The sequence below is a fragment of the Epinephelus lanceolatus genome, chromosome 9 (genome assembly GCF_041903045.1).
Source record: "Epinephelus lanceolatus isolate andai-2023 chromosome 9, ASM4190304v1, whole genome shotgun sequence".
Lineage (NCBI taxonomy): Eukaryota > Metazoa > Chordata > Actinopteri > Perciformes > Serranidae > Epinephelus > Epinephelus lanceolatus.
This window is the reverse complement of record NC_135742.1, coordinates 30217684-30244684: the sequence shown is the minus strand read 5'-3', so window position 1 is coordinate 30244684 and position 27001 is coordinate 30217684. Positions and strand designations below refer to the sequence as shown.

General features: G+C 40.0%; 2 protein-coding genes across 5 annotated transcripts; one reads left to right on the top strand and one right to left on the bottom strand.

Moving 5' to 3' along the window:
- The first annotated feature begins 1481 nt into the window (after positions 1-1481).
- Positions 1482-17094, top strand: rab11fip1a (RAB11 family interacting protein 1 (class I) a). 4 transcript variants are annotated; one of them, XM_033619666.2, is made up of 6 exons: positions 1482-2220; positions 9228-9664; positions 9798-10743; positions 11904-13646; positions 14733-14805; positions 15533-17094. In XM_033619666.2, the coding sequence occupies exons 1-6, from the start codon at positions 1871-1873 to the stop codon at positions 15731-15733; spliced, it is 3750 nt and encodes a 1249-aa protein (XP_033475557.1). In that variant the 5' UTR covers positions 1482-1870; the 3' UTR covers positions 15734-17094. The 4 variants fall into 4 exon arrangements, with proteins under 4 accessions (XP_033475557.1, XP_033475556.1, XP_078026961.1 ...); XM_033619665.2 differs by having other exon boundaries at positions 14733-14835; XM_078170835.1 differs by lacking the exon at positions 11904-13646 and having other exon boundaries at positions 1487-2220.
- Positions 17049-25642, bottom strand: prlhr2a (prolactin releasing hormone receptor 2a). Its single transcript, XM_033619668.2, has 3 exons — positions 25168-25642; positions 22795-23277; positions 17049-19943 (listed from the first exon to the last, which is right to left on the bottom strand). The coding sequence occupies exons 2-3, from the start codon at positions 23247-23249 to the stop codon at positions 19307-19309; spliced, it is 1092 nt and encodes a 363-aa protein (XP_033475559.2). The 5' UTR covers positions 23250-23277; positions 25168-25642; the 3' UTR covers positions 17049-19306.
- Positions 25643-27001: the final 1359 nt, after the last annotated feature.

Genomic DNA, 27001 nt, shown 5'->3' with positions numbered 1-27001 from the left:
AGCCAGGATGTTGCCTTCTCATTTGAGTAGAATTATAAAGGCTGAAGCCATACTTCTGCAATATCAGGAAATTACATTAGCAGGAAATAGTGTTTCTATATGCAGCTCATTGTCACTGTTTTTTTTTTCATTGTTCATCAGGAGGAAGTTGTCATTAAATCCAGAGAATCACATACTGTTCATTGTTACTGTTAGGTGTTTCAGTATGGTCAATCTGTTGTGCATATTCTGTGTGCAGTATGAGCTTCTTGATCAGCCCCAAGCAGGATGTGTTCAAGATGTAAAACATGAAAATCATCATCTATTCCATGTGACTGGGACTTATATTGAACCTCTCGTGGAAAAATATATGAACAGCAAGATAAATTGGTCTTGTTCATTAGGTATGAATTTCAGCATCTTCATGTTCAGGTAATCCATGCATCTGGTGTCATTACTATCATCGGCGCACACCTCCTTTCACTGCCATGTTACCTCAGTCTTTTGCTAATGATTTCCACGTTGGATGTATGCAAAACAAACCAAATATTGATCTTCACATAAAAACTTTTTGAAAAAACCCTAATAAATAATTTGATGTGTTGCTGAAGAATGGAGCAACTGTCAATCGCTTTTTCAAAAATGAACATTTCTAGTTATATATAACTGAATGTTATTTCACTGAAACAGTCAGTATGAGTGGAGTGTACTTCATATTGCCCAAGCCTTTACAAAAACCCATGAAAATGCGGTGATGTGAAATATTTTGTCCTAACTTCATCCCTGGTAATGATCAAGAATTAAAAGAATATTGTTTGACATCAGTTTGCACTTTAGCATCTTGATGAAGGCTTGGTAAGCAGATCAAGTTGTGGATACTAAGATGTTAGTGAAAGATGAAATATAAAATGATTTTATCTTATTTTGTTCTGGATGACTTAGCGCTGACATGGGTTCACATTTAAGCTATGTGAGATAATTTAATGAGTCATCACCTGAACATACTGTTCCTTGAGCTTCTGGAAACACTATCATCTTATCAGATCTAATCTACCAAAACATCCCATTGATAAGAGAAAGGGAGATTTTTATCTTTCCTTTCACTTTAACTTTATTTGCCAATTGTAATATATTGTACCACAGTCTAGGGATATTTCATTTATTTTTATTTATGTACTTATTTTTTCTGTTTTCTTTGGTAGCTTTAATGCTTTAACCCTAAATAAAGTAACTAAAATAATTTGCGTAGGTATCTCCTACCCTCAGGGTGCTAAATTAGCATCACTGAACTCAGTTCAGTTTTAATTGTTGTCCAATTAAAATCTTCCATGAGTTTTCCAAGGGTAAACTGATTCCTGATCAGTGGCTGACTTCTACTTAATGCTCCGGGACGTCTCAACGCCCTCCTCCTCCGCCGTCCAATCACTGACAGACTTAGAAAATTGATAGATATCTCAGCCAATCAGAGAGCACTATGAAGAGTATGGGTGGGAACTCCTAACATCAGGGAAGTGAAGTGTTTTACGTAGCGGAGGCAAAACAAGGGGAACTGTTTTCAAGAAAGCCTCTTAGAGGAATTAGTCGCACCGCAGTGATGTCCTGGTTTGGCTATAGCGGCTAGTGCTAGCGTTAGTTGGTTAACCAAGTGTTAAGTAAACTGAAGTGTTACTAGAGGCTTGGATATAACGTTACAGAGGGGAGGGAGAAGTATTACGACATCAACCTGAGCTTCCTGAACTCAAGCTAGGTAACCTAAACCAACCAACAGCCGCAGAGGACGTCGAAGGTGAAAACCAGAGTTCAGGAAAAGATTAACCAACCACCCGGCGTTGTAAGCTATTTAATAAAACAATTGGGATTAACTTTTGGTGAGGTTTAACAGACCTCCGCGATGTCTCTGGCCGAGCAAAGCCAGCAGTGGTTCCCTACCAGTGTCCAGGTAACGGTGCATCAGGCTCGGGACCTGCGTGCCAAGGGCAAGAATGGCACCAACGACGCCTATGCCATCATCCAGGTGGCCAAAGACAAGTTTTCTACCTCTGTCGCGGAGAAAAGTGCCGCTCCTGTGTGGAAGGAGGAGGCTTCATTTGACCTGCCGCTGTTCCACCCGAGCAACTCTGAACGCTGCACGCTGTATATCATAGTCATGCACCGTGCTCAGGTGGGGCTCGACAAGTTCTTAGGTCAGGCTGTGGTGAACTTACTGGATCTCCATGACAACAAGTCTCGCAAAAAGACAGAGTAAGTGACTTCTGTCGCGTGGGCCTAAACTGTTTCAAGCTCATACATACATACAACAACATAAGAGCATGTTGCTTGCACTGTTTCACAGAGGGATCAGTATGAAGTCAGTATCAGGGGAGTTACCTAAGTTTATTTATTGTAGTAGGCATGAGTTACACAATGGTATCCACTGGTTCAGACAAATAAAGCAGATATTTAAGTGCAGCCTAAATTCCAGTTTATTAACTGTGCAGCATCTCCCCAGAAAGTCTCTGCAAACAAAATAGCTCATCCAAATACCCACTCCAATTGCACTCACTGCAATGACTGACTTGAGGCTACATCATAAAACTTAAGTCAACTTAAAAGCTTGGTTAAACAGCAATCTGCAAATAAATAGATGGGTAAACAAACATGCCACTGACTTTTATTCAGTGGTGGATGAGGTGCCTGAAAGCCTCACTTGAGTAAAAGTACAGGTGTCTTAGCAGAAAATGACTTTGGTAGAAGTTAAAGTCACCTTTTAGAATATTAAAAGTCTAAAAGTATCAGAAATTACTGTACTTTTACAGTAGTTTTATGATATTAAATATACAAAAGTATAAGTAAATTCTGTTCATTAAAAAGCAAGTGGTCAGAATTTTGACAGTTATGATGGTGATGATTAAGAATGGAGCATACATTGCATTTGAATAACAAAGTCTTCTTCACAACTTAAAAGATTTAAAGACAACCTTTGACCTCTAGGGCTGACACACTGCAATGCAAGTACAGATACTCCCAAAACATAACATAACATAACTTAAGTACTGAAACAAAGTATTATTACTTATTTACACTACACCACTGCTTCTGTTGATTTCATTTTGAAAGTTTCCCACTAAGTAATTTGAGCCACGACTGACATTGTAGCCGTTTCTGTAAAACTAATTTGACTGTTCTCTGTGGCTCTGATTGATTATTGATAAGCAGACCCCTCAAAACAATTACTCCTAAACATGCCTCAGTGCTATTGTCGCTGACGTACAATATTCCAGTCCTTTCAAACCTCTACATTTAATTTCATTAAAAGGTTACCCTGAATGTTTGTGTTTTATTTTGTAAGTCACCAGTGGCATTTCCTCTTGCTTGTCCTTTTGACACAGACCTGGACACATTTTAACACAGAGTTTAACTCCTTTAGAAAGCATTAACAAAGCTGTTGGTGCTTACTTTCAAAGACACCCACCTATTCATGATTTTTTTTGACATGGCAATCCAACAGTAATTTGGACTTTGCCCCCAAAATACATTTTAAAATTACTTTACAAGCAGTGGTTACATTTTTGTGCTCTGTATGTAACACCTGAGGCAATTAATCCAGCAATAAAACACTTTATATCCGGTAGATTTGATCTGCTCTCTTTTTAGGGATGTAAGTCACAGGTTTCATCATGATACGATATTGCATCAGTATTTATTGATATCACAAAGTCTGCCACGATACAGTTTGGAATGATTCAATTCAGAGGCCTGTGATCGATTTTAGACATTATCAGTAAATATCCTCATTGTCTTTTGCTTAGCTCCTCATCAGTATCTGCTTGGCCCTAGGCCACGAGCACTGTTTGAATGTTTAGGAACCTGTGTGCTTGGACGGAAATGGTGACACAGATGTATAATGGGAATTTCAAAATAAAGGCGTATTGTAAAGATGATTAAATGCATCAACATGTTCAATTATCATCAATATCATTGGATTATCGATCAGTGAATCAACAATCTGATCTTTTGTTTGTTGTTAGACAGTGTCTAGTTAAAATTAATGTCAATAGTTTAATAGCACTCCTTGATTTGCACATATACGTTAACTATAAAACCTAGCAGTAAAGTATCAGTCCTTGAGTTTATTCTGCATTATATTGACCAGCAGGAGTTTTCTCTATTGTCTCTATTTGATCAAGCCAAGTCAAACAGAGGGTCTTGTGTGGGTCTCATGTCACCTTTGTATACTTCAAATACAGGGCACTCTTAAGTGGCCACAAAGTGTGAAACAAAGCAAAGCAATAACCTTAAAATGATAACATTGTGAAGTAACCTCTCTCCCCTCCCTCCTCTTATCAGTGTCTGAGAAGAAAAACAGAAAACTATGGAGATGGTGGGAAAACAGATACGGAGATAACTCTAATCTCAGTACTTCCCTCTGCCTTCTCGCTCTCTGTTGGACCAACTCTAACATTGGGCTGAGACTTTTACTTCATAAATTGGTGTCACTGCCAGCTTACAGGCATCTCACATTGCTGCTGTTAATCGTCCACATTCCTCCAGGCTATTAAGTAGCTCTCAAATGCGTCTGCTCACACCCAGATGTGTTACGTGAGTCAGGATGACATGGTTTGACGCAGCATGGGTGTAACGTGGGTGTGACACAGGAATCAAAATAAAAACACTGCATTGGTGTGAATAGGGGTGTACTGTGTACACCCTTTTATGTAAGAGAAATGTTAAAAATAAACATGGTTTAATATTAGGTCTGACTTCCAAATATGGCTTTTAATTTTGAAATGACCTTTGGTTAAGACTGAGGGAGGTGGTAGTTGTTATACTTTCCAGTTATCACTCAACTTTGATACAGGCCTAGTGTGACCTCATTCACTTGGTGATTGTACCATCATATCTTAAATGTTATCTTGTGTTTGCTCAGTAAGTTTTTACACTTCAGTGGCAAAGTTCATTCCTTCCGCTTTTCTCTCCAAGTCTGAACCCCTTCATTTTCCTTGCTTGGCTCACCCTCCTGTCTCCCTTAAGATCCAATATGCAGGGTATTGGATGTTGCTGTTTTTGCCTTGAAGCGTGTGGTGTTAGATTACTATCCTGCTTCCTTGTCCTGCTGATGTAGGGTGTGACATTGAAGACTTTGTTTTCCAGCTGAAAGGGTGCTCTGCAGTTGCCTCTAACACAATACAGTGTATCTGAGAAAAAATTAGGTCATAGAGCCGTATTTCTGATTTGTATGATCATTTACTGTCACAAATAATCATACAGTAAGATAAATTACATGTAAAGAAAATGCTAAGTTTCGTATTACTATCATGTGGTTACTTAATGTAAACTGATTTAAACATTAGATTTTAATGCAATTTTCTTTTATTTTTACATAAAGGATTTTTGTAAGATTATTTTCATAAAGTGTTGCCATAACAGATTATTTTATGGCTGCAACTAATGATTACATTGTTAATCAGTCCATCAGTTATCAGTTATATTTTTGGTCTATAAAATGTCAGAAAATCTTGCAAAATTGACATTCTTCATTGTCACAAGTCCCTTAAGCCTGAGGTGATACCTTCTAGTGTTGTCATGGTACTGGAATTTCTTACTTCAATACAATACTGTACCTAGAAAAATGTTGATATTTGATACCATTTTCAAGATATTCAGTTTTTAATAACAAATGAAAACAAAAAGCAGCAAATTCCCAAAATTTACAGCCTCATACTACTAAATATTTGTCTTTTGCTTGAAGAAAAATAATTAAATGATAAATCCATCCATCCAAGATATTGAGTTACAATATTGGACAGTTGTTGCAGAAGAGTTATGTTATTTTTATTTTTTATTTTATTTTTTTTGAGACACCTGAGCCATTGTATATTTCGTAAATAACAAGCAGAGCCATGGAGCTAAAATATCTCACGCCCGACTTGCATTTATTATTTATATTCACACAACATGAGAATCACCTTTAGACAATTTAAACAGAATATGATCTTACAAACTTCTATAAAAAGGTGTCAGTGAGTGTTAAAACAGTATTATGGAGAGATCTATATTTTACAGAGTGACACCACTTTGTTTTATTGGCTGAATCCTCTCCGGCGGCCACTCTGATAAATAATACAGTCTCTCAGGTTAATCATTAGACATGAAAAGAGAAGTGCCCTTGACAGTTAACCGAGAGAACCTGTCCAGCAGGACCGGTGAGAGTGTGCATCGGGCACGGCTGTTTGTGTATTTCTGAACAGAACATGTACACCCTGTCAGTCTGCTAATAACTGTAATAATGCATTGTCTCCGTACAGCCAGCTATGGTGCATTCCTTACTGTAATCAACAAAGACAAGACAACAACCAGCAGTCTCTTGACTGGCCTGAGAAAATGTGATCTCTCTGTCCTTGTGCTTTGACTTAGTTAGCGATTGTTTGACTTGGCATGGTCAGCTTAGGGTGGGAAGTGAGATGTGTTTGAATTAGGCTCAGTGTGACTTTCATTACATCACGTACTGCACAGCACCTCCCTGCGTGTTTGAAAGTGTTTGAGGAATGTTGGGTCACTCCCATGCTTGTTTCCTGACTGTTATCCTCCGAACAGCCTGTCTGGATGTCTGCTGCAAAGCATGACACCAAAATGACTGCTGCAATAGTAAACTCCATGTGAACTTTAGATAACTGTCTGGTTAATGCCACGGCATGTTTTGTATTCAAATTCAGTGACGGATGTCTTCTCTGTATCTCAGTCATAAGGTTAGATTGAACCCCAATAGGGCAGAAATATTTTATCAAATGATCAAAGAGGAAATCATAGTGACCTTTACAGTTACAGTTTTTACTGCTACCAACAGGCATTTCTCAACACTCTGTTCACTATTTCTTAACGCTTCGAACAGTCAGCTCAACAGAAGTCAATGTGGACATACTAGACTGTAGTAGACTGCTGCATCTACATCTAAAAGAAATAGATAAAGAATATGCACAAACTCCTTATTGGGACATAAGACACTATGAAAGATTTGTTGGGTTAGAAAAGGGGGCAAGTGAGGCAGCAGAATCCAGACCGTTTTGTAATTGAATGAGCCATGTGGCGTTTCACCATTGTCTCTCAGTCACAGAGTGTTTTACAGCTCATACTCTCCATTCCTCAACCCCATAGAGGAATTATTTTCCTCATGGAGGTGGAAAGTTTATGACTACTAGCCACAGAGTGGATGATGAATCACTGGACAGATCTAGAGAAGATTGCCAGGGATAGACCAGTCATGTAAAGGAATATTACAAGAGGTGTGATGTGGATGAGAACTTGTGGCCACATGCACAACACAGGGTTGAGTAGCACTGTAATTCTATATCTGTAGCTGTCCTGTACAAGTATACGTATAGAATATGTGTAGTTTTATATTGAATTACTGAAAGTAGTATAGTTTTGTGCTGTTAGAATTAATCTTTGCAAAACTGGCAAACAAACAAAGCCTATTGAAGCACTTCTCATTCATTTTGTAACAGTTGCACACCCCATGCACTCAAGAAGTGACCGTCTTTTTGTTATAATGGAGTCTTGGTTAATGCCAAATAAATAAAAGACACTGCAAGTGGTACATATTAAAGTGTTACTAGTGCCTTTTGGTGCCATTAGTTTATTTTAGGTGTCAAATTAATTGTTGTTCAGAGCTGCGTGTTAGTAAAGAGTTTCAGCTGTCTTGTTTTGATAAAGTGAACTCTGTACAGAAATGTCTGTGACTAATTGTAAACAAAAAAATAGGTGAAACAGTTGGAGAGCTCTGCTTGGGAATGAAAGTGTTTAAAAGGAGAAAGGCTTGCCATAATGGGCACTTCTGCTAGGCTATTAGTACATCTAATAGAAAGGCTTTAATTGTACCATCAGAAAGCGTTGGTATGTAAAAGCACTAATTGCTTGTTTTGGCTTGGTTTTAGAAAGGGCTCTCCAGAACACTCCTACCTTTCCCTTGCCGACAATAAGTGCTGATCCTGTGCAACAGAGAGGACATGAGAGGGCAGCCTGAACAAAGCTGTAATTGTCAGGCTTTATCTGTGGTTGGCATGGTGCTCCCAACAGGAACTGAAACAAGCTGTACACTAGTTAATGACACCTATCAGTCTCAGGTCTAACAAGGCACAGATTCTAAAGATTTGAAGTCAGAGCCATCAGGAACCATGCAGTTGTTGGTTTGTTCATTGAAATTGCATTAAATCTAATTTGACCCACCTAAATAGATAAATTGTAGTTGAAAACATTGCAGTTACATCTGTCAGTGCCTTTTCTGTCAGACAAGCAGTGGAATACCCAAAGGCATTTCAATTATAATGGAATACTTTAGAACAGTCTTAAGCAGCATTTTCTCACATTTGAGAAGTGGAAACATTTGCAACTTTTTTTTTTGTTTTTTGACTAATTATTTAGTCCATTAACTATTCAGGCTTTAGTGCAGTGTTGGTGATAATTTGATGACTTAATGGCGTAAATGACCCTGGAACTAAAGATTGTTCCATTATTTATGAATCAATTCATTATTTGATTAAGTGAAAAACAAAAATAATTAGCCTTTTAATCTGCATTTTCTTATGCAATAATAAAAAATTAGAGAAAAAATGGCCACCACATATTCTAGAAGCATAACAAATCAGCAAAACCACAAAACAAAAGGGCGCTCAGAGAGTGCAACCCACATAATGTATCTTGCAATGTCAGTGAAAGTAAAAAATAATTTGTGTATGACTTTTATCGGTTCCAAATGTTAATGGGTTCTTTCTCGGGCCATGCTGCACCCTTCTACTAAGTTTCATGAAAACAGGGCCAGAAGTTCTTCTGTAATCCTGCTGACAAACAAACAAACAAACCAAACATAACCTCCTTGGCAGAGGCAATAAAAGTGTGAATCGTCACATTTGAGATGCAGAAAAACAGTGTTAAGTAAGAGTCATTAATCAGATGTGTTTTTGATGTATTTTCTATCTAATCAGCTACTTTAAAAATGTTATTTCACATATCAAAAAGCTGTATCAGAAACATAACTACTGCACCACCTGTACAAATCAACTTGTTCCTTGATCTTGATACCAAGGCAGTGATCTGTCTTATTCTGGCTTGTCTGAAACTAAGCAAAATGTGCTGAGGTCAAGTGGAAATGCCTACCCTTATTGTCATGTTTTATCTTGTATTGGGCAAACTATGGTTTATTCTTAGAAAATGAATATGATCTTGCAAAAATGTCATCTTCAACATCTGATCCATTTTGTTTCTGTCATTTGCAGTTGGTTCAAGCTGGTGGACAAGAGTGGAAAAGAGGACAAGGCGCGAGGGGAGGTGCTGCTAGATATCCAATTTATGAGAAACAACATGTCAGCTAGCATGTTTGACCTTTCTATGCAGGACAAACCACGCTCCCGCATCTCCAAGTTCAAGGACAAAGTCCGTGGAAAGAAAAAGGACGGCTTCTCTGACTCTGCTTCAGCTATTGTTCCCTCTGTCAGCAAGGTCCTCACAGACAGCGAGGGGGAGGCTGATGCACAGTCACTCAATCAGTCTCCAGGAGTGAAAAAGAAATCAAAACTCAAAACACTCTTCGCCCCCAAATCAAACTTGCAGCGTAATGTGTCACAGTCCATGTCTACACTGGGGACTCTTCCGGAGAAGAACTCATCACTCAGTGGCAGCAGATCATCTGGCCTCAATGTAGACACTCCTGAAGGTAATTTCAACTTTCTATACTTTAAGTGCACTTCATGTTGACAGTTCTGCCTTTCCTCTCCTGTATAGTGAAAGTTAAATAATGTTTTGCATGTTAAAAATGACATCATGCTTCACTGTCTCTCCTCCCGCAGTTAAAAAGAAATTTAAATTCCTGGGACACAAGCGAACAGGCAGCTCTGACAGCAAGGTGTCTCAGGGTCCTTTCTCCCTACTGAGTCGCTCCAAGCAGAGCAACAGTGACCTGAACAACCTGTGCATCAACGGCAGCCATGTGTACGCAGAAGAGACAGAGTCCAAGAGTGGATCTACTCTCAGTCTGAACAGCTCAGGCCAAGGATCTGTGGAGGATGTCCGCAAACACACCTCAGACGCCTCTGCAGATTCCTTTATAAGTATACCTGTGCCCTCCTACAAGGAGGAGTCTGTAGATAGGGCAATAATGGAGAAACAGCGCCATCAAGAGGAGGAGGAGAGAAGACAGGCAGAGGAGAGGCGCATAGCAGAGGCCAAGAGGCTGGAGGAAGAGGAGAAATACAGGGCAGAGGCAAAGAGACTACAGGAGGAAGAGGAGCGCAGACTCCGAGAGGAACAGGAGAGGAACAGGCGCTTCCTTGAGGATGAAGCAAGGAGGAAGAAACAGAGAGAGGAGGAAGAAGAAGAGAGGAGAAAACAAGAGGAAGAACGCAGGATGCTGGAGGCAGCAGAAAACCAGAGGCTTGAGGAGGAACGTCGCAGAGCCGAGGAGCAGAAACGACAGGAGGAGGCCTCCATGAGCGACAGGTTGACGTCCCTGTTTGGAATGATCAGAAAGAAGGAGGAGAAGAAGGAGGAGGAGGTACAGCAACAACCTAAAGAGGAACTGCCCACAAAACCTCCACGCAACAACTCAGGAGATCCTGATGAACCGATCTCCCACCGCTCCACCAACCCGTTTGAAGACATTCCCCTCAGCTCAGATCCTCCAGTCAGCACTAATAAAAGCCCAGCTGATAATCAGAAAACCAGCCGTAACCCACAAACTCCCTCCGCCATGGTCTTCCTCAACCGCAATGCTAAAGTGTCTGCAGTCAAACCCAGGTAAGCCTTCTTCTTAAGTTACTCTGCACTAATGATATATAATAACATCACAGTTATGTCAGTGTTACGACACTGGGGATGCCAGTGGTTGCTTGTAGGCTCACTATGTCTGCATTTTGTTTTTAATATTTTCAAAAAGGCCTAACACCGATTCTAAAGCAAAAGCTGAGTTGTTTTTTCTCTACCTGCTCAAGTAAGCAGCACATATCCATTACAAATGTTATTTAAGAAAACAAACTTGTTCCCCATTATTAGGTTTCACCCCACACCACCTCTGTCAACACTGAAACTTGAGAATTCCACAAGTTCGTCTTGTTTCTGTAGGCTCAAACTTGTGACTGTCTTGAATGACCAAAACTTTGAATTTCCTCCCATGGGTGATGGACCAGTTTGACCAGTTTGGTCTCAGCACAGATGAGCATCTGGGTGTGGCTTGTGTTTGTGAAGACATTGTGGAACAGGTTGTGGGCTGAGCAGAGCTCATAAGGAGTGACTGAGCCACAGTGTTCATTTCCTTGAAGACGTCTTGGGTGATTGGACTCAGTTTTAGATTATTTTTGTGGTTGTTTGTGGACTGGAATCAAAATGGTAAGGGGCTTGTGCTTGCTGCTGTCATTGATGTTACAGTAGTCCTTGTTTTCATGAGTGATTTTAAGATGACAGATACATGGAAAGGCATTGGAAGTCTTTTGTGTTATTTAGTTGGGAAAGGTTACATTTTGATGCCATATTGAATTACGTAGTGTTATCTAAGTGGGTTAATCTTGAAGCAGAAATGTCACATTGTAGTTTTTCCATGAAGTACAGTCAAAATGTGGCACTGTGAGAACATCACAGCTAAAAATAGAAACAGTTGTGCAAGACACGTGAATATCAGATGCTCTGTCTGTAGGTTGGCCACTGACATTGAACACTGGACCATTTTATGAACAAATTATTTAAGGCAGCCTTGTCTAGTGCAGATTTAGTAAAGCATTTAAGGGTAAATATTGAGCTGTCTGAGGGCTAAACTATGTGAGGTTGTAGATGAGAATCTGATCATTTTTCTTGACATATGAGATGCTAGTTAAATTGGTGACGGGTTGTACATCGATGGAAATAACTTTAGGTAATGTGATGGTCACACTGACCTGTAGGCCTTTGTTTTCACCCCTTGGCAGATTAACTCAGTCTCTGGAGTCTGAACCTGCTGACTGCCAAACCCCCAGTCAGCTGTGTCCTTCCCCAGCCACCCCTGAGTCCACCTTCTCTAGTGTCCCATCTGAGTCCCCTGAAACTTTCTCCAGTCTCCACCTGTCCCTGGCTCCACCAACTATAAGCCAAAGCCCATCTGGTTCACCTCGTGGCAGCGTAGAGGATTTGTCCTCTGTGGGATCTTCACCCACCATGGCTGAAAAGAAGAGAAGAGCCCCTGTGCCATCCTCATATCTAGTACATGGGACCCAAACTGGAGGCAGGGAGCTAACAAACCCTGCATACGTAGAGGCAGATGGACCGCAGCAAGGCAGAAAACCTTCTGTACCACTTCCTGATTATGAATCACTTTTTCCTCAAAAGAGACACGGCGTGCAAGGGCACACTCGATGGGACCATATAATCGCTGAGGTCAATCAAAAACACCGGGACAGTACAGAGATGAGTGTTGATGGTCCAGAAGAGCATGGACCTAATATTAGGTCTTCACTTACACAGGACAGTGCTGCTATGAGGAGTTTTTATCAAACGCAACCACTGGAGGCCAAACCTACGTCGTCAAAAAAAACAGCGGCCCCAGCTCCCCCTAAATTAGTTGCACCACCACTCCCCCAAAAAGTAGGCAATGCCAGTCAGAGACAGAGCCAGAATACTGCTCTCCAACCTCCCATGAGGCGTAGTCTGCCTGCAGTCCCAGGACCTGAAAACACTGATGCTTCAAGCAGAGAAAGTCTGTCAGTGATGTCCAGGGATGGAGCAAGGAAGGTGTTGCACCCATCACCTACACCGAGACCCAATAGCCAAATGGACTGGGATAACACACCACGGAGTGATCAAAGAGAAGTGCAAGTCACTGCAGACAAAGAGGCACCCACAGCCAAACCTAGACAGAGGGCAAGTGGCAAGGAGCCAGTTCAGCAAGAAGATCTTGCTGGGACACCGGCAGTCTCGAACAGTCACATCCAAACATCTAGTTCACATATGAGCAGCATGAACACAAACAACAGACAAGCAAAGGACAACTTTGAGTTTGATCCATTTCCCATCACTGAGCTTCTTCCCAAAGACCCATGGGCAAAGCCAAAGCAGAACCAAGAAGTAGATGGCCTTTTTACTGGCAGTGTGAAAAAAGAGCAGAAAGTTGAAGATCGGGGAATGACACCTGACGATCTTGATCAAATCTTTAACCAAGAGAAACAGATGGATCCATTTGCTGATTTTAATGGCAGCGATTCAAACAAACACAGTGACAGCAGGAAAAAAGATGAAGATTCAAAGCCAGACAGTCCTGCTTTCCAAAGAAGGAATTCACAGAGACGAGTTAAACAGAATCCTCCATCCACAACTCACTCGGACAATAAGCCTTCCAAGCCTCAACAACAACCCGCACCTAAAGCAGAAACAACCACAACAACAGCTTATCGGGCCGTGTCTGCAAGAGGTGTCAGGAATGAGCCTGTCACACCGAAGCTTCCAGCTGATGTGAAAACACAAGGCAAATCTTATGGAGGAGAGGATCAGTTTGGGGCTGAACCTTTTACCTCTGCCTTGATTGAGTCCCTCCCCGTAGTTATGGAAGAACCGGCTTCTCAGGCAGGAGGCTTGTCTGGTGGAAAGGCGCCTTTGCGAGCGTGGGTCTTACCCTCTGACACTCAACCTGTCAGTGCTCAGAATAGCAATGGAGGTGGGCTAGCCTTAACTCCCCGCAGGTGAGATTACACAGGCTGCTTACAAAGAATGCATTTGTGGACTGGTGATCTAGACTTTGCATATGGTATCTGGTTGCTGCTGTTGTATTGGGAGACAGATAAGGTGTTGGGATTTACCTTGGGTATGACTATTTCGGAGCTTGTGATTTCAGAGCAACTTTTGATCTTAGTGGGATGCTTTGAAAGATTTGCAAAACACCAGATTGAATTTGAATGTATTTTTATTTGATTGAGACAATACAATTTAACATGGATTCCAATACAGAGCATGCACAGAGAGTTTATGGCTACTGCTAGTTTTCAGCTCTTGTCCCTAGTTTGATTTTCACATGGACAGTGTGATTAAATTATACAACTTTCAGTATCATAAACCACAATAAATATAATAAAACAGAGCGCTGCAGGAATGAGTCCCAAAATTAGCATTTTTGCACTCCTGGTTCCTTCGTCATAAAGTCAGGGTTTTTGGTTAGATGCCTGAATTACAGTAAGGTCTGTGGTTAACACAAGCTTAAGAGTCTTTCATGTTTTGTTCTACGACATAAAATACATCAGTAAAAAACAGGCAGTTGCAGTTACACTTCAGAACCTTCAAAAGTGGTTTTCATTTGTGAAGATTATGTTGCTGAACAAAATGTGCAAGTATCATTTGTTTGCCACGGAGCTTATGTTCTGCAGTAATCAAAAATCCAATGGAAAAATCCCATTGGCATTCTATCGAGGGAACCAGGGTGAAGCTAACTCTGGGAAGGTCTATAAAAAAACAAACAAAAAAAAACAGCATTCCTTCAGTGCTCTATAAAAATGCATTTAAATTACAAGTTGTGATTCATCAAAACAGGAAAAACGCCAAGGGGGTGCACACTTTTGCATGGCATTTTATTTACATCACATTATACACATTACACAATACACCATTGCACATAGACCCTAACACCCTGGTAATTAACAGCACAATTTGCTAAAACTAATTAAATGATTAAATCCTTTTGTCCTGCTTATAATTGTGTTTTTGTGCATATTATTCTACTTACATGCAGTAATCTGCTTGAGGGCTTTATAACAATGTATATTCTTTATTTGCAGGCCTCATCCTGTGAAGCCCATGAGCTCAGAGAGTCAGCAACCCATCAGCACCCCTGCTGTGAAAGAGATAAAGGTCCGTGACAGTACACCAGGAAAGATTCAGGTGCGGATTTGTTGGCATTCTGATAACAAACTGGGAGCAAAACACAAACACACTTGTTTGCACATCCTCTCACAGCAAGCAAATTGTTTTTTTTTTCTGCAGGAATTCTGGGACATTATACATGAACTCTCTATTCACCCTTTGAATTAATCCACATTACGCACATTTACAAGTCAAACGTCTCGAGTTAGTCCTAAAAGTGTTCCTTGTATTGAAATAATATATAAAATCTAAAAAGGACTGCATCAAAGAGAATATTTTTTACACATCTGAAATCTCATTGCAGTCAACCCTGAAATACTGTGAAATATTTAGCTCAAAGGTATATTTTTGACCTTTGAAATAGCAGTTTGACAAAAAGAATTCCTATCAAGAGGTCTACTTGTCTACACTTTTGCTTGGTTTTTAAAAAATACGAGTAAAACTCAATCTGCTGACAAAGGCCACAAGATGTGGCTGAAAGCTGTGACTAGGTAAGTGGACGATGTGATGGGAATTTGTTTTGTTAAAACATTATGTTTTAATAGTGCAAATAGGGTTATAAAAGCATCTTTACAAAACCTTCTCAAAGGACAAGTTAAAGAGCCCTTAACAATTCAATATGTACTTATGTTTGTATCACCTGCATATGTACTCAGCCAGTATGTTTTCATTGCGATGTGTATATACTGTATTCACTTGTTAACCTTCCCCTCAGGTGGCAGACTCAGTGGAAAGTGGCCCTTACACTCAGCTGACACAGGAGGAGTTGATCACACTGGTGGTGAGGCAGCAAGCCGACCTGTCCAGGAAGGACTCCAAGATAGTCGAGCTCGAGGAGTACATCGACAACCTGCTGGTCCGCGTCATAGACGAGAGCCCCAGCATTCTGCAGTCTCTTAATTCCAAGCCAGTATAAGGTAACGCTGTCTGGAAAAAGAGAGGCCCACTTAAGGACCTGGTTATGTACGTTGTGTGTTTGTACTGTTGTCACTGTGTACTGAGAGACATGGTCTCGATGAAGGTCAGTGAGCATATGCACTTTTTTAGTTTCAGAGTCAAATTAGTTTGAGAATGCTGGAAAATTGACTCTGAAGTAATAACATTTGATGAACACTTAATAACAAGCAAATAAAACATCTTTACACGAGCAAATGAATGTATTTGTTTTGACGGTACTGAAATTTGCTTTAAAAAGACGTGTTACATGAAAATCTATTCAACTCTGATTTTATGTACCATACTTGATGAAACTTGGGTTGAGCTTTATTTAATATCTTAAAGATGCAGATAAAAATGATTGTTTATTTTAAGCTGTTAGCTGGCCTTTTTTACTCTTTACACTGGGCTTTGTATAACTTATTGCTGTGCAATGAATGATCATATACATACCAACCATTCTAAATTCGTGCACCATGTTAATGAGGTAAGAATGTAATATTTCTCTCATATGATTTACGATTTAATGAGCAGCCTTATGATTCAATTTGTTTATATAACAAGTGTACATTGACATTTCCCTCCACTGATGAAATCTAATTTTCTTAATTCTTTTTCGATCCTTCTGGTTTGCATGTATTTTTCTTTTCTTTTTTCTTTTTAATTAACAACATTCCTCCCACGTTTTACTCACCACAGTTGAATGTCAGCTGGCCATCCAGTCCTTAAAACATATTGTGCCTATTTTTGCTTCAAAGAGGTGTTATTCAGAAAACCAGCAATAACTAAAATTGCACCGCAGGTATGGCAGTTTTTCCTTTCATGTGGTTGTTATGTAGCCTGTGCACATATTTTTGAAATATTATGCAAGTGAGTACAGAATCAAACTCTTCTATTGTGAGGTTTTGATCACTGTGATGTTTGTGTTGTATTTGTGAAATGAAAACTGAGAGATAATCAACAATGAATAATTAGAGGAATGGTAGTAGAGTCAGTGTCAGTAATAACCTACCAGCCTTGTCTTTGTATTTGAACCTACACTAATGAATGAACATATATGCCTTTATATGACTATTATTTTATGTCTTGGCTGCATTGATAGCAATATTAATCTTCATGAATGTACAGATCTGTGCCTTCAAAACCTTTTTCATGACTTTAATGTCTGATTTGCTGGATGAGCTTCTTTTTCTGGACTGAGAGCTCAAAGAATGCACAGCCTGATGTGTTGAGTGTTTGTTGACATGATAATAATACTACAGTAAAACATGTAAAACTTCAGAGAGAAGCGATGCTGAGCAAAATACGGTTTTATTTGAAATAAAGACACTAATTATTTCACCGCATTGTTTGTATTCACAATTATTTACAATGTTTTATGTACATGCGGAAATAACTGAAATATCAGTCTATATAATTGTGATTTTATAAGCGCTCAAACAAGCTACATATTGCAGTGACAACTCCAGTTGTCTTTATTGGATGGATGCATGGATAGATGGACAGATGGATGCCCCACACCACAAGCAAAAGTAACAAATGTTGCCATGGAAACACACATAGCATGTTTTATCATACACAATAGCTGCCTTTCAGACCAAGAAATAGTGCAGTTGCACATCTGTCCTTTTATCATGGTACTTAACAACAATGTAAATGGAAATACCTATGTATTGTAAAATTAATAAAGATTTTTTACTTTTTTGTTGCAAATTTTCAAACCTTACAATTTAAAAAGAGATGTATTAGGAGGGACTAATAGCAAAGGTGGAAATACAAATGCAATACTGTATGTTGAATAGGATAAGTCATGTGATGTATTTTTCTTATTGTCAACATTTCCCATGAAAAGAGAAAACCAACACTGAACTGATCCTGTGTATCTGAAGCCCAGTATCACTTAAGCTCTGCTGTGCCACATACCAAAATTGTTGTCTAAAACCTATTAGAAACTCATGAGTGAGCCTCACAGTTGCACCGACTGCAGTGGCACTGTAGTTTATTCCCAATCACTCCCACATACACTACCCTGCTGCAAATACTCAGCAAACCAAATCTACTGCTTAGAACAGTCCCCACCAAATCCATTATTTACTCCTGCTTGGGAAACATTTGATGAAAACTACAGTGCCCAGCTGTTCTGGGACATCATCTATCCTTTTATAAAAATGAAAGTAAATATTTGCAACTTGTCTTGATTTTGTATTTTCTCTGCTGATCCCCTTGACTAGCGTTTTTTTTTTTTTTTTTCACTAGACGCTCAGGTGTCTGATGGTCGCCCAGTCCTCACAAACATATTGTGCCTATTTTTGCTTCAAAGAGGTGTTATTCAGAAAACAAGCAATAAATAAAACCAAGCAGCTGCTAAATACGTAACGTATTTTGAATTGCACCGCAGGAATGGCAGTTTTTCCTTCATATGGTTGTTACTGTGCACATAGTTTAAAATATTATTCAAGTAATAGTGCAGAATCAAACTCTTCTGATAATAATAAGATACTTTGATCAACGTGAGGTTTGTTTTGCAAAAATGAAAATAGGATTGGCTCGGCGCTGAGAGCCACACAAAGGCAGGGGAAGTCAGGCAGTGCTGACAGACGGATAAACACGCTGTTGGTTTGGGTCTTTTCATGAAATCTGTCAACAGACATAAAACTACAGAATTTTGCTTGCTTTATCCTTGAAGTAAATAAAAGTTGCAGTGTGTAGGATTCAGTTTAGTCTATTGTAACATTCATATCTTTGTTTTCATCGTTTAAAATCACCTAAAACTAAGAATCATTCTTTTCATGCTTTTGTTACCTTAGAATGAGCCTTTATATCCACAGGGGAATGGGTCCTCCTCCACAGAGTCTGCCATGTTTCTACAGAAGCCCAGAACAGACAAACCAAACACTGGCTCTAGAGAGTAAAGGTTCCTACTGTACACACTTGGAAAGGAAGAGGGGAGAGTATTCAGTTGTTTGCAATCTGCAACCCTCAGTGTTAGATGCCACTAAATCCTACACACTGGTCCTTTTAGTCAATATTTAAATCTGAAAAAAAGAGGATTTTTCATGGTCCAGACACAAAGATAGATAGAAGTGAGCTCACTAAGTCTCTGTAGCTTGCTCTTCATCTTTGCTTAAGGCTAGCACATTGAGGCAACATAAGTTATTACAAGAAACACATTCAAATCTTCAACCAAACTGTCGGCGGTCGAGCTGCATTGTGGCAATATAGACATATGTGGCATGAAAACAATGATATCTCTGGCTTTGCTGTATTGATTAAGATTCTATTTTTCTACATCGTCCATCATAAGTTAGACAGTGTAATAGAAGGGCAATGCTAAACTGGTGGAGTACTCTTTTAAGCCTACTGGCAACAGGTCTGACACCAGTTTACAGAATTATGTGGCTACCTTGAGTAAAAGTTAGATCGCCATACAGTTATGAATCCTATGTACACCTATCTAATTCTGTGTTGCTTGTCTGTTACCAGAATGAGATGAGTATAATCTACTGTCCAAAGAAACATGGACTAACCAACAGCAGCCTAAAACACAGGAGCTTCACAAAACCACGCTGGCAGTGGCGCAGTTATTGGCTGAGATGCCAATACGACGGCGGCATGTGAACATTTTGCGAAGCTCAGCACGGAAGCGGTCGTGCAGCCAAGCGTAGAGGAAAGGGTTACAGCAGGATGAGCTCATTGCACACAGGTGACAGAGCAGCTGAATGAGCAGAAAGTACCGCTTATCAATCAGGTCAATGTCAATGTCTCGCAGCACATTGAACACACTGATGGGCATCCAGCAGATGCCAAAGGCTGCCACCACCAGGCTCACCAGACGGAAGGTCTTGCGTTTGCGCATCCGCTGAGCCTCTGCCTGGCTCTGGGTGTGGTGGCCAGGTACGACACAGTTTCGCAGTTTGACAGAGATGCACAGGTAGGAGATGCAGAGCGCCGACAAAGGCAGGACGTAGGTGATGAAGAGAGTGCTGTAAGCGTAGGCCAGCCGCTCCCTCTCCTGGCCCATCCAGAATTCCTCGCAGATGGTGAAACCTTCATTCTTGAACTCCACATGGTAGGTGTGAGCCACAGCCGGGGCCACCAGACCGCAGGACAGCAGCCAGATCCCAGACAAAAGGTAGGTGCACGCCAATACTGAGATTCGCTTTTTAAGAGGATGAACTGTGGCATAGTATCTAAAATGAAGCAGAGAAGAAGAAAGCCTCAGAGATATCTTAGATTAGATCTATCTAACTAAACTGTTAGAAACAATTCTAGAGACATGCCAAATATGAGGTCTAGTGTGTAGGATTTTGTGGTATATTGTGTTAAGGGTTGCAGAGTACAACCAACTGATGCACTGTCTACACATGTTCAGATATTTTTAAATATTTTACCTCTGTCAGTTCTGTCCACACGATCTTCAATTTACAATATCTGCACAAACCCTAGAACTCCAAACACTTGCCGGTATTAGCTGTCTTCAGACGTCTCCCCTTGTCACAAAGTGCACAGACAAACATTACCTTTTTCAAAATACCTACTGTAGACGTCATCACCACACCAGAGCTCATTCAAAGATACAGGTTTGCCCTGGACATCCATAAGTTTTGCTTCCAGTCCCACCACCCTGGGCCTGATCCAAAACTATTGTATCTGGCAGACTTAAAACTGCAAGTGCTGACATGGACCAAACAGCATTGGGCGCAGCAGACGTCTCCATTCCTCCATGAAGGGAATTTGCTGTTGTTGTTCCTGTCTCTGGTGTAAGCTTATTACTAAAGCTGTCAAAGTTAACGCGTTAATAATGAGTTATGCAAATTCCTTTTAACACCACCAATTTTTTTTTGACGCATGATTAACGCACTACATTCTGTAATTATGACCCTCAGCTCACCCTGTAGATTGGGAAATCAGGAAGTGATGCAGCAGTAACACTGTGGGTGGGAAGCAGAAACAAAGCTCTGTGAGCAGAGATGGATAAAGACAGGGATCTTATGGACGGCAAGTTCAGCTTCTGATGATTCTCTCAATAAGACTGAAGTTATCTGCATTTACTGTCGATATGAATTGAGTTACCACAGGAGTACGTTGAGCTGCTTAAAAAAAAAAACTGGATTTTTGGTTGACCTTTGCAAGTGTAAAGTTGGACACTACTTTGTGTTAGTATTACTAAGTAATGTTACATTCAGGCCAATATGTCCATCTGTTGTTGCTTGTTGGGCTTGAGTTTGCCATGGTATGCTGTCAGCATACTTTTTGAGCGTGCAGTACGTTTGAGGAGAGTCTGGAAAATATTCTGGACAGTGTTTGTCATTGTTTTGGTTTGTTGCAATAATAATTAAAATATATTGGCATAAAGCAAGCATATTAGTCACCTCTCATGTTGATAAGAGTATTAAAAACTTTTACTTTACAGATAAACAATGTGCAATTAATTTGTGATTAACCTCAAGTTAATGATAGACAACTATGCAAATAATTGCGGTTAAATATTCTAATTGATTGACAGCCCTATTCATTACACCAAGCAACTACGTACATGCACAAAGTAAGGACTGTACATCATAGTTTCCCAAATGCACAGTAACCAGAGTTTTGAAAAATCTGCACCTTAGAGGGCGCTTCAAAAAAATCTTCATTTTAGTGACCTTAAACTCTTTTTGGACAAGACGAGAGGACGAGAGAATGAGAGGCCAAAATGTGGAGGAAAATATCAATTTTCAAAAATATCAGTATACATGTAGACAGTGCCAGAAATGTCTCCCATGTGCTATGCTTGAAGGAGAACTATAGAGGCCAATGGGAAAATCCAAAACGTGACTGGCCCTATCTGTTTGGTATGTAGCCACTGTTTGGTTTGATTGTTCTGGGCTACTGTAGATCACTATGATGAACTCCGTCGAAGAGGACCCACTGCCTATGTAGATGTCGCATTCTAAGGTACAAAAAAAACACAGCAATTCTTATTTCCAGGTGATTATAAACTAATAAACACATAGTTATGAATATTATATTCAGTTTCTGCCAATATATCCCCCTAAATCCAACACACTGGACCTTTAATTTTAGCACTGAATTAACAAGTCATTGGCTGCCAAAAGCAATTAACAAGCAAATGACAACACAGCTGTTCAGCACCACAGATAATACAGCTTCAGAAATGACCACAGAAGAAAGTCAATGCCAAATTGACAGTGTCCAACCAAAAAACAAAAACAAAATCATTTTCACAAAGGTTTTATAAAAATCAAATCCAAATTCAGCTCTGTCGCTGTATCCATGGTGAACAGACAAAGCAGCGTTTTTGCTTCTGGCTCACAGCTTGGTGTAAGGAGCACAAAACCTTGGAGTCCTGAGCAGTGGGGGGGGGAGTTTTAGGGACTGAAAGATCATCTTCTGGCCTTTTGTCCTTCAGCCATACGGGTTTAAAGTAAGGGAAATGTGTGGGATAGGATTATACACAATATCTGTATAGAGCTGAAGAGGATCTGTTGTGTGTAGTGTAGTGTGAGTGGCCAGTTTTTACAGGTAAATGATATGCTGTCTTCAATCGTGAATAAAACAAGATATTGAATTTTCATGGCCTTGCAAATAACATACGATAACATAAGATTCGAGTGCAGGGAGGGAAGTACATCGAGATTTTATTATTTTCCTTGAGATGTTTACCAATACAGTTCAGAATTTGTATGAGATCCCTACCGTCATGTGGTTCTGGAAACTCAGAGAATGAGAACAGTTATTTTCAGAGCTGGCACAAGAATCGACTGCACTCAGGTGTTTACAGATTTGCTTACTGCCACTGCAATTTTGTGCAAAAAGAGATACTGACATTCATTGTGAGGAATCATGTACCTTATTATTTTTTCATAAATCTGTACAGTAGCTTATTACAGGGTGGCTGATTGGGTTTGAATAAATGCCTCAAGATGAAAACCTTGCTCATCTGATGGTAGTGAATAGCAATATGCTGAATATTCTTCAGGTTTTTGAGGGTTTATTTTATAGAGTCTGTCCTTAGCCTTCTGGCTCCTTTTCACTTACCTATCCACACCAATTGCAGTGAGAGTGAAGACCGACACATACACCGTCACAGGCTGAATGAGGTACACCAGGTAGCACATGAAGCGACCAAACACCCAGCCGTGTGGGTTGAAGGCGTAGGCCAGTGTGAAAGGGACACACGTGGCACACATCAGCATGTCAGAGAAGGCCAGGTTTCCAATGAAAAAGTTGGTGACGTTGTGCATCTTGCGGGTGCGGCAAATGACATAGAGGAGCAGATAGTTGCCAAAGACTCCCACCAGAGCCACCAGAGTGTAGCAGGGAATGATGAGCAGCTTGAAAGACTGTAGCAGCTCCACACCCACAAACTGGGGGCTGCGCTTGGTGGAGCCGTTCTGCAGCGCCACCTCAAAGACCTGGCCGGTGTCACTGCCGTTCACCTCATGCATCACAGGAGTGAGCTCAGCTGACCAGCCGCTGCCTGTGCCCTCCATCCCAGAAGGCTGACGTCAACCTGGAATGCTGAAATCATGAATACGATAAACTGCAACTGCAACTATTCAGCAACATGCACACTGAGATACCACTGCCAAGCCAAGGATATGCTGAATGGCTGGTGGACATAGATAAATAATAAACCCCCACTACTGTAGACAGTCATTTAATTAACTCCACTTGAAATGTTCCTTTTCATTCTAATCCAGGATGAATGCACTGCAGATAAGCTGTACGTAGGCTTCAGTTTGATGAGCAAGTTCCTCTGTCCAATTATAATTCCTGTCTTTGTGATAACATATTTTCCAGGTCTGTATCGCTCCAAAAGGAAAATTACTGTACTGACAGTAACTTCCCTCTGTTAGAATACAATGAAGTTTCTCATGGCTAGCTACATGTAGAAACCTTTACAGAGATGTGTTTCTGTTATTGTGTTTTAAGTCTTATGATTGGGGTTCTTGCTGTAAACACGATTGTCTGTCACTGTCAGGTGCCTTTCAGGTATTTCATCAGTTTCAGAACTGCAACATAAACACTGAATATTAAATTGAATGCCGCTGCATGGCTCAGACCTGCTCTGGACTATTATCTGCCATACACTCTGTATGTGCAGTGTTTATGTGCACAGCACAGGCTGCACTGGTTCTAAGTGAGGGCCAATTTAACATCAGTGGGGAAATATAATGGACATATTATGACAACATGACTGCATGAGAACATGCTGACATAAAATGGTGACTAAGAGGATTTACTCTGTGGCACATATGGATAAGACTTGTTGCATTTTGAAGTTACTGTTCAGATTTAAAAAAAAAAAAAAAAAAAAAAAAAAAGATGCTAGTGAGACTCTACAAAAAAATAATGATTTCCCTGAAAAGTGTGGCTGAGATTGAAAAAAATAAAATACAATACAGCAGCTGCCAATTTTTTTTTTTTTTTTTTTCAAGAAGAACAATTTCTGCTTCAGATTCAAACAAAATGTCCCGAACTTCCAAATTCTCCAGATGGCAGTTTATCAAAATACATTCAGGAAGCAAGATGAGGTATTGGATTATAGCCATGTCTCCAATAAGAGTAAAAACAATAATTATTTATTCATTTATTTATTTATTTACAGTATATGAACATTTTGTACTTGTTATGTATCTCTAACAGCAGAGTCTAATGATAATGGGTATCATGTGCTGTGGACTGATTTTTTTTGCAGTATGTCTAAACCATGTTTTCTGTATGTGCTCCCTTTGATTCGACATTTTTAATAAAAAACGTCTGTAATCACTCAGAGAAAACACAAGCTCAGCAGCAGAACTGACGCAACAATATCAGATGTAGTAAATTCATAGTAATGCAGTTTGCATATCTAGTGCGACAGAGAAAACTGTAACATTTGATTCACAAACTGTTTCTGATATTTTCGTCATTAAGAGAATACAATACTCTGACAGGAATTAATTGCATATATGTATGGAAAATATACAATTTACTTGCTCTGCCAGGTAAATTAATTATCGAAACATGACTGTATCCCACTGCCAGGCAGAATAAATACATACTCTGATAACGAAATCAAACACATTTGAACAGGTAAGTTGGACAACCACTAATAAAAGGCATTAAAAAATGATCACTGCATCTTGTTGAGTCCTTTAAAAAAAGATTCAGCCTCGGAATATTGCGATGCAGTTACAAATTTCGCCAAACCATGACCAATTTAAAATGCTCTAAACTCCTGCAAGTAAGAAAAGCGTTTGAAATCTCTTACAATGAAACAGAATTGACGCATGCATTTGCATTATCTCCATCGGTCTCTTTTCAGCTCAAACATTTGCTGCACTGACTTTTAGTTGTGCCTAAACTGAATCTACATGGCATTTCGCATGTGGAATTTGAGGAAACAAAAAAAAGTAGCACACCTACCGTGTGTTGATCCTCAGTTTTCAGATAGAAGATATCAGTGGGATCCAGCGCGGAGCTTCTGTGCGCCTCTGGAGAGATGCGCGCTCCTCGCACAAATGAGCGCACGTGTTTCTGAGCAGCACTAAAGACACGCATCCATGCACTCTGACCATTAGGAATTTAATACATCAGATTTGACTAGCACTGCAATGACTTAAGTGACAGTCGATTTTAAGCGTGGAGAGAGAGAGAGAGAGAGTTTCCATTTGCGATCAACAGGTGCGGTAGGGCTGGCTCGCTTTTTCTATGTGTGCCTTTAAACCTGACTGACAGCTCTGGGGACTGAAAGAGCTTCTGACGCGCGTGTCTCCGTGGATGGTAGCTTTACCCTGCACAGAAAATCACGTACAGTACTCCCAGAATACATCACTGTAACAACACCGACAAAAAAAAACAAAACAACCTATTACTGTAGGCTGATGAGCAGTTACAGTTTGGCTGACCTTTTCATTTCTGCATGTTTATCCTCTATATGTGCTCACTATAATATTCCTACTGACTGCTGTCAGATAAAGCACAATATCTAACCAGCTGATATTTGTTTTTTCATATTGAGAAATACAGAGGAAGCCGCTAAAGTCAGATATGAGTCATGAGTAATGGTGACAAGCACCTTCTTATGCATGCCCAAAAGGTCCACTGCTGAGGTCACTGCCACAGTGGCTCTAATGTTTGAACTGTCATCCCTCACCACTCACAAATATTTGTAAAAGGGGCCGAGGGGCAGGCTGATAAGGAGGTGACGTGATGTGATGTCTGAATGTTGAGTGGCCTTTGTATGGAGGACAATCAGAGCTGGAACTCTGCAGGCATGGTGTTTCATTTGTGCAAACTGATTCTCAGTTTCTCTTAAACAAGGCAGGGCAGAGACAAAACAATCTTGGCTATATGCTGGCATAAGTGGATTGATTCTGAATCAATAGCCCGGTGTGAAGCCAAACGACCAGGCCTACTGGTGGGATATTCACAGTGGAGGTTGTATTCAGTGTGTCTGAGACTTCGCTGCTTTCATTTAAAGCTGTAAGAGTTTGGTCGTAATCGATAGAGGTTAACTCTCCCTACTCTTCCTCCTGCATGCAGCCAATCGCAGCTCAGTCCCATGTCAGCAGGATCTGTTAAGGCAGAATTAAACCAGGACTTATTCTTCCGGTCAAAACACAGAAAAACAGAAAATACTACATCAATTACAGTTTATACTTTTCTTTCTGACTAAAATGTGTCATATTACTTTCAAGTCAGACTTAACATTGTTGGTCAGCTAATTCAATTAGGACAGAGTCAGTGCAGGAAACCATGAGCAGGTTATGAGACAATGGGCCCCTGGGCACAGACATGCAAAAAGCCCCACCACCTCTCCCAAATAGGAGCAAGACACAGACTTTGTGGTAATTTTGTATGTTTTATTCATTTATTTATGTTTGCTAAATCACATCTCTTTGTGGTAATTTTGAGTGAGGTCATTTTGTATCTCCTTGTGGGTTTTTTTTGTGTCTCTTTGATGTAATTTTGTATCTCTTTAGTCATTTTGTGTCTCTTCAATGTCATTTTGTATCTCTTTATAGTCATTTTATCTCTTTGACATTATTTTTTTCTCTTTATAGTAATTTTGTGTCTTTTTGATGTCATTTTGTATCTCTTTAGTCATTTTGTCTCTGACATCATTTTGTTTCTCTTTATAGTCATTTTGTGTCTTTTTGATGTCATTTTGTATCTCTTTAGTCATTTTGTGTCTATTCAATGTCATTTTGTATCTCTTTATAGTCATTTTGTGTCTCTGACATCATTTTGTTTCTCT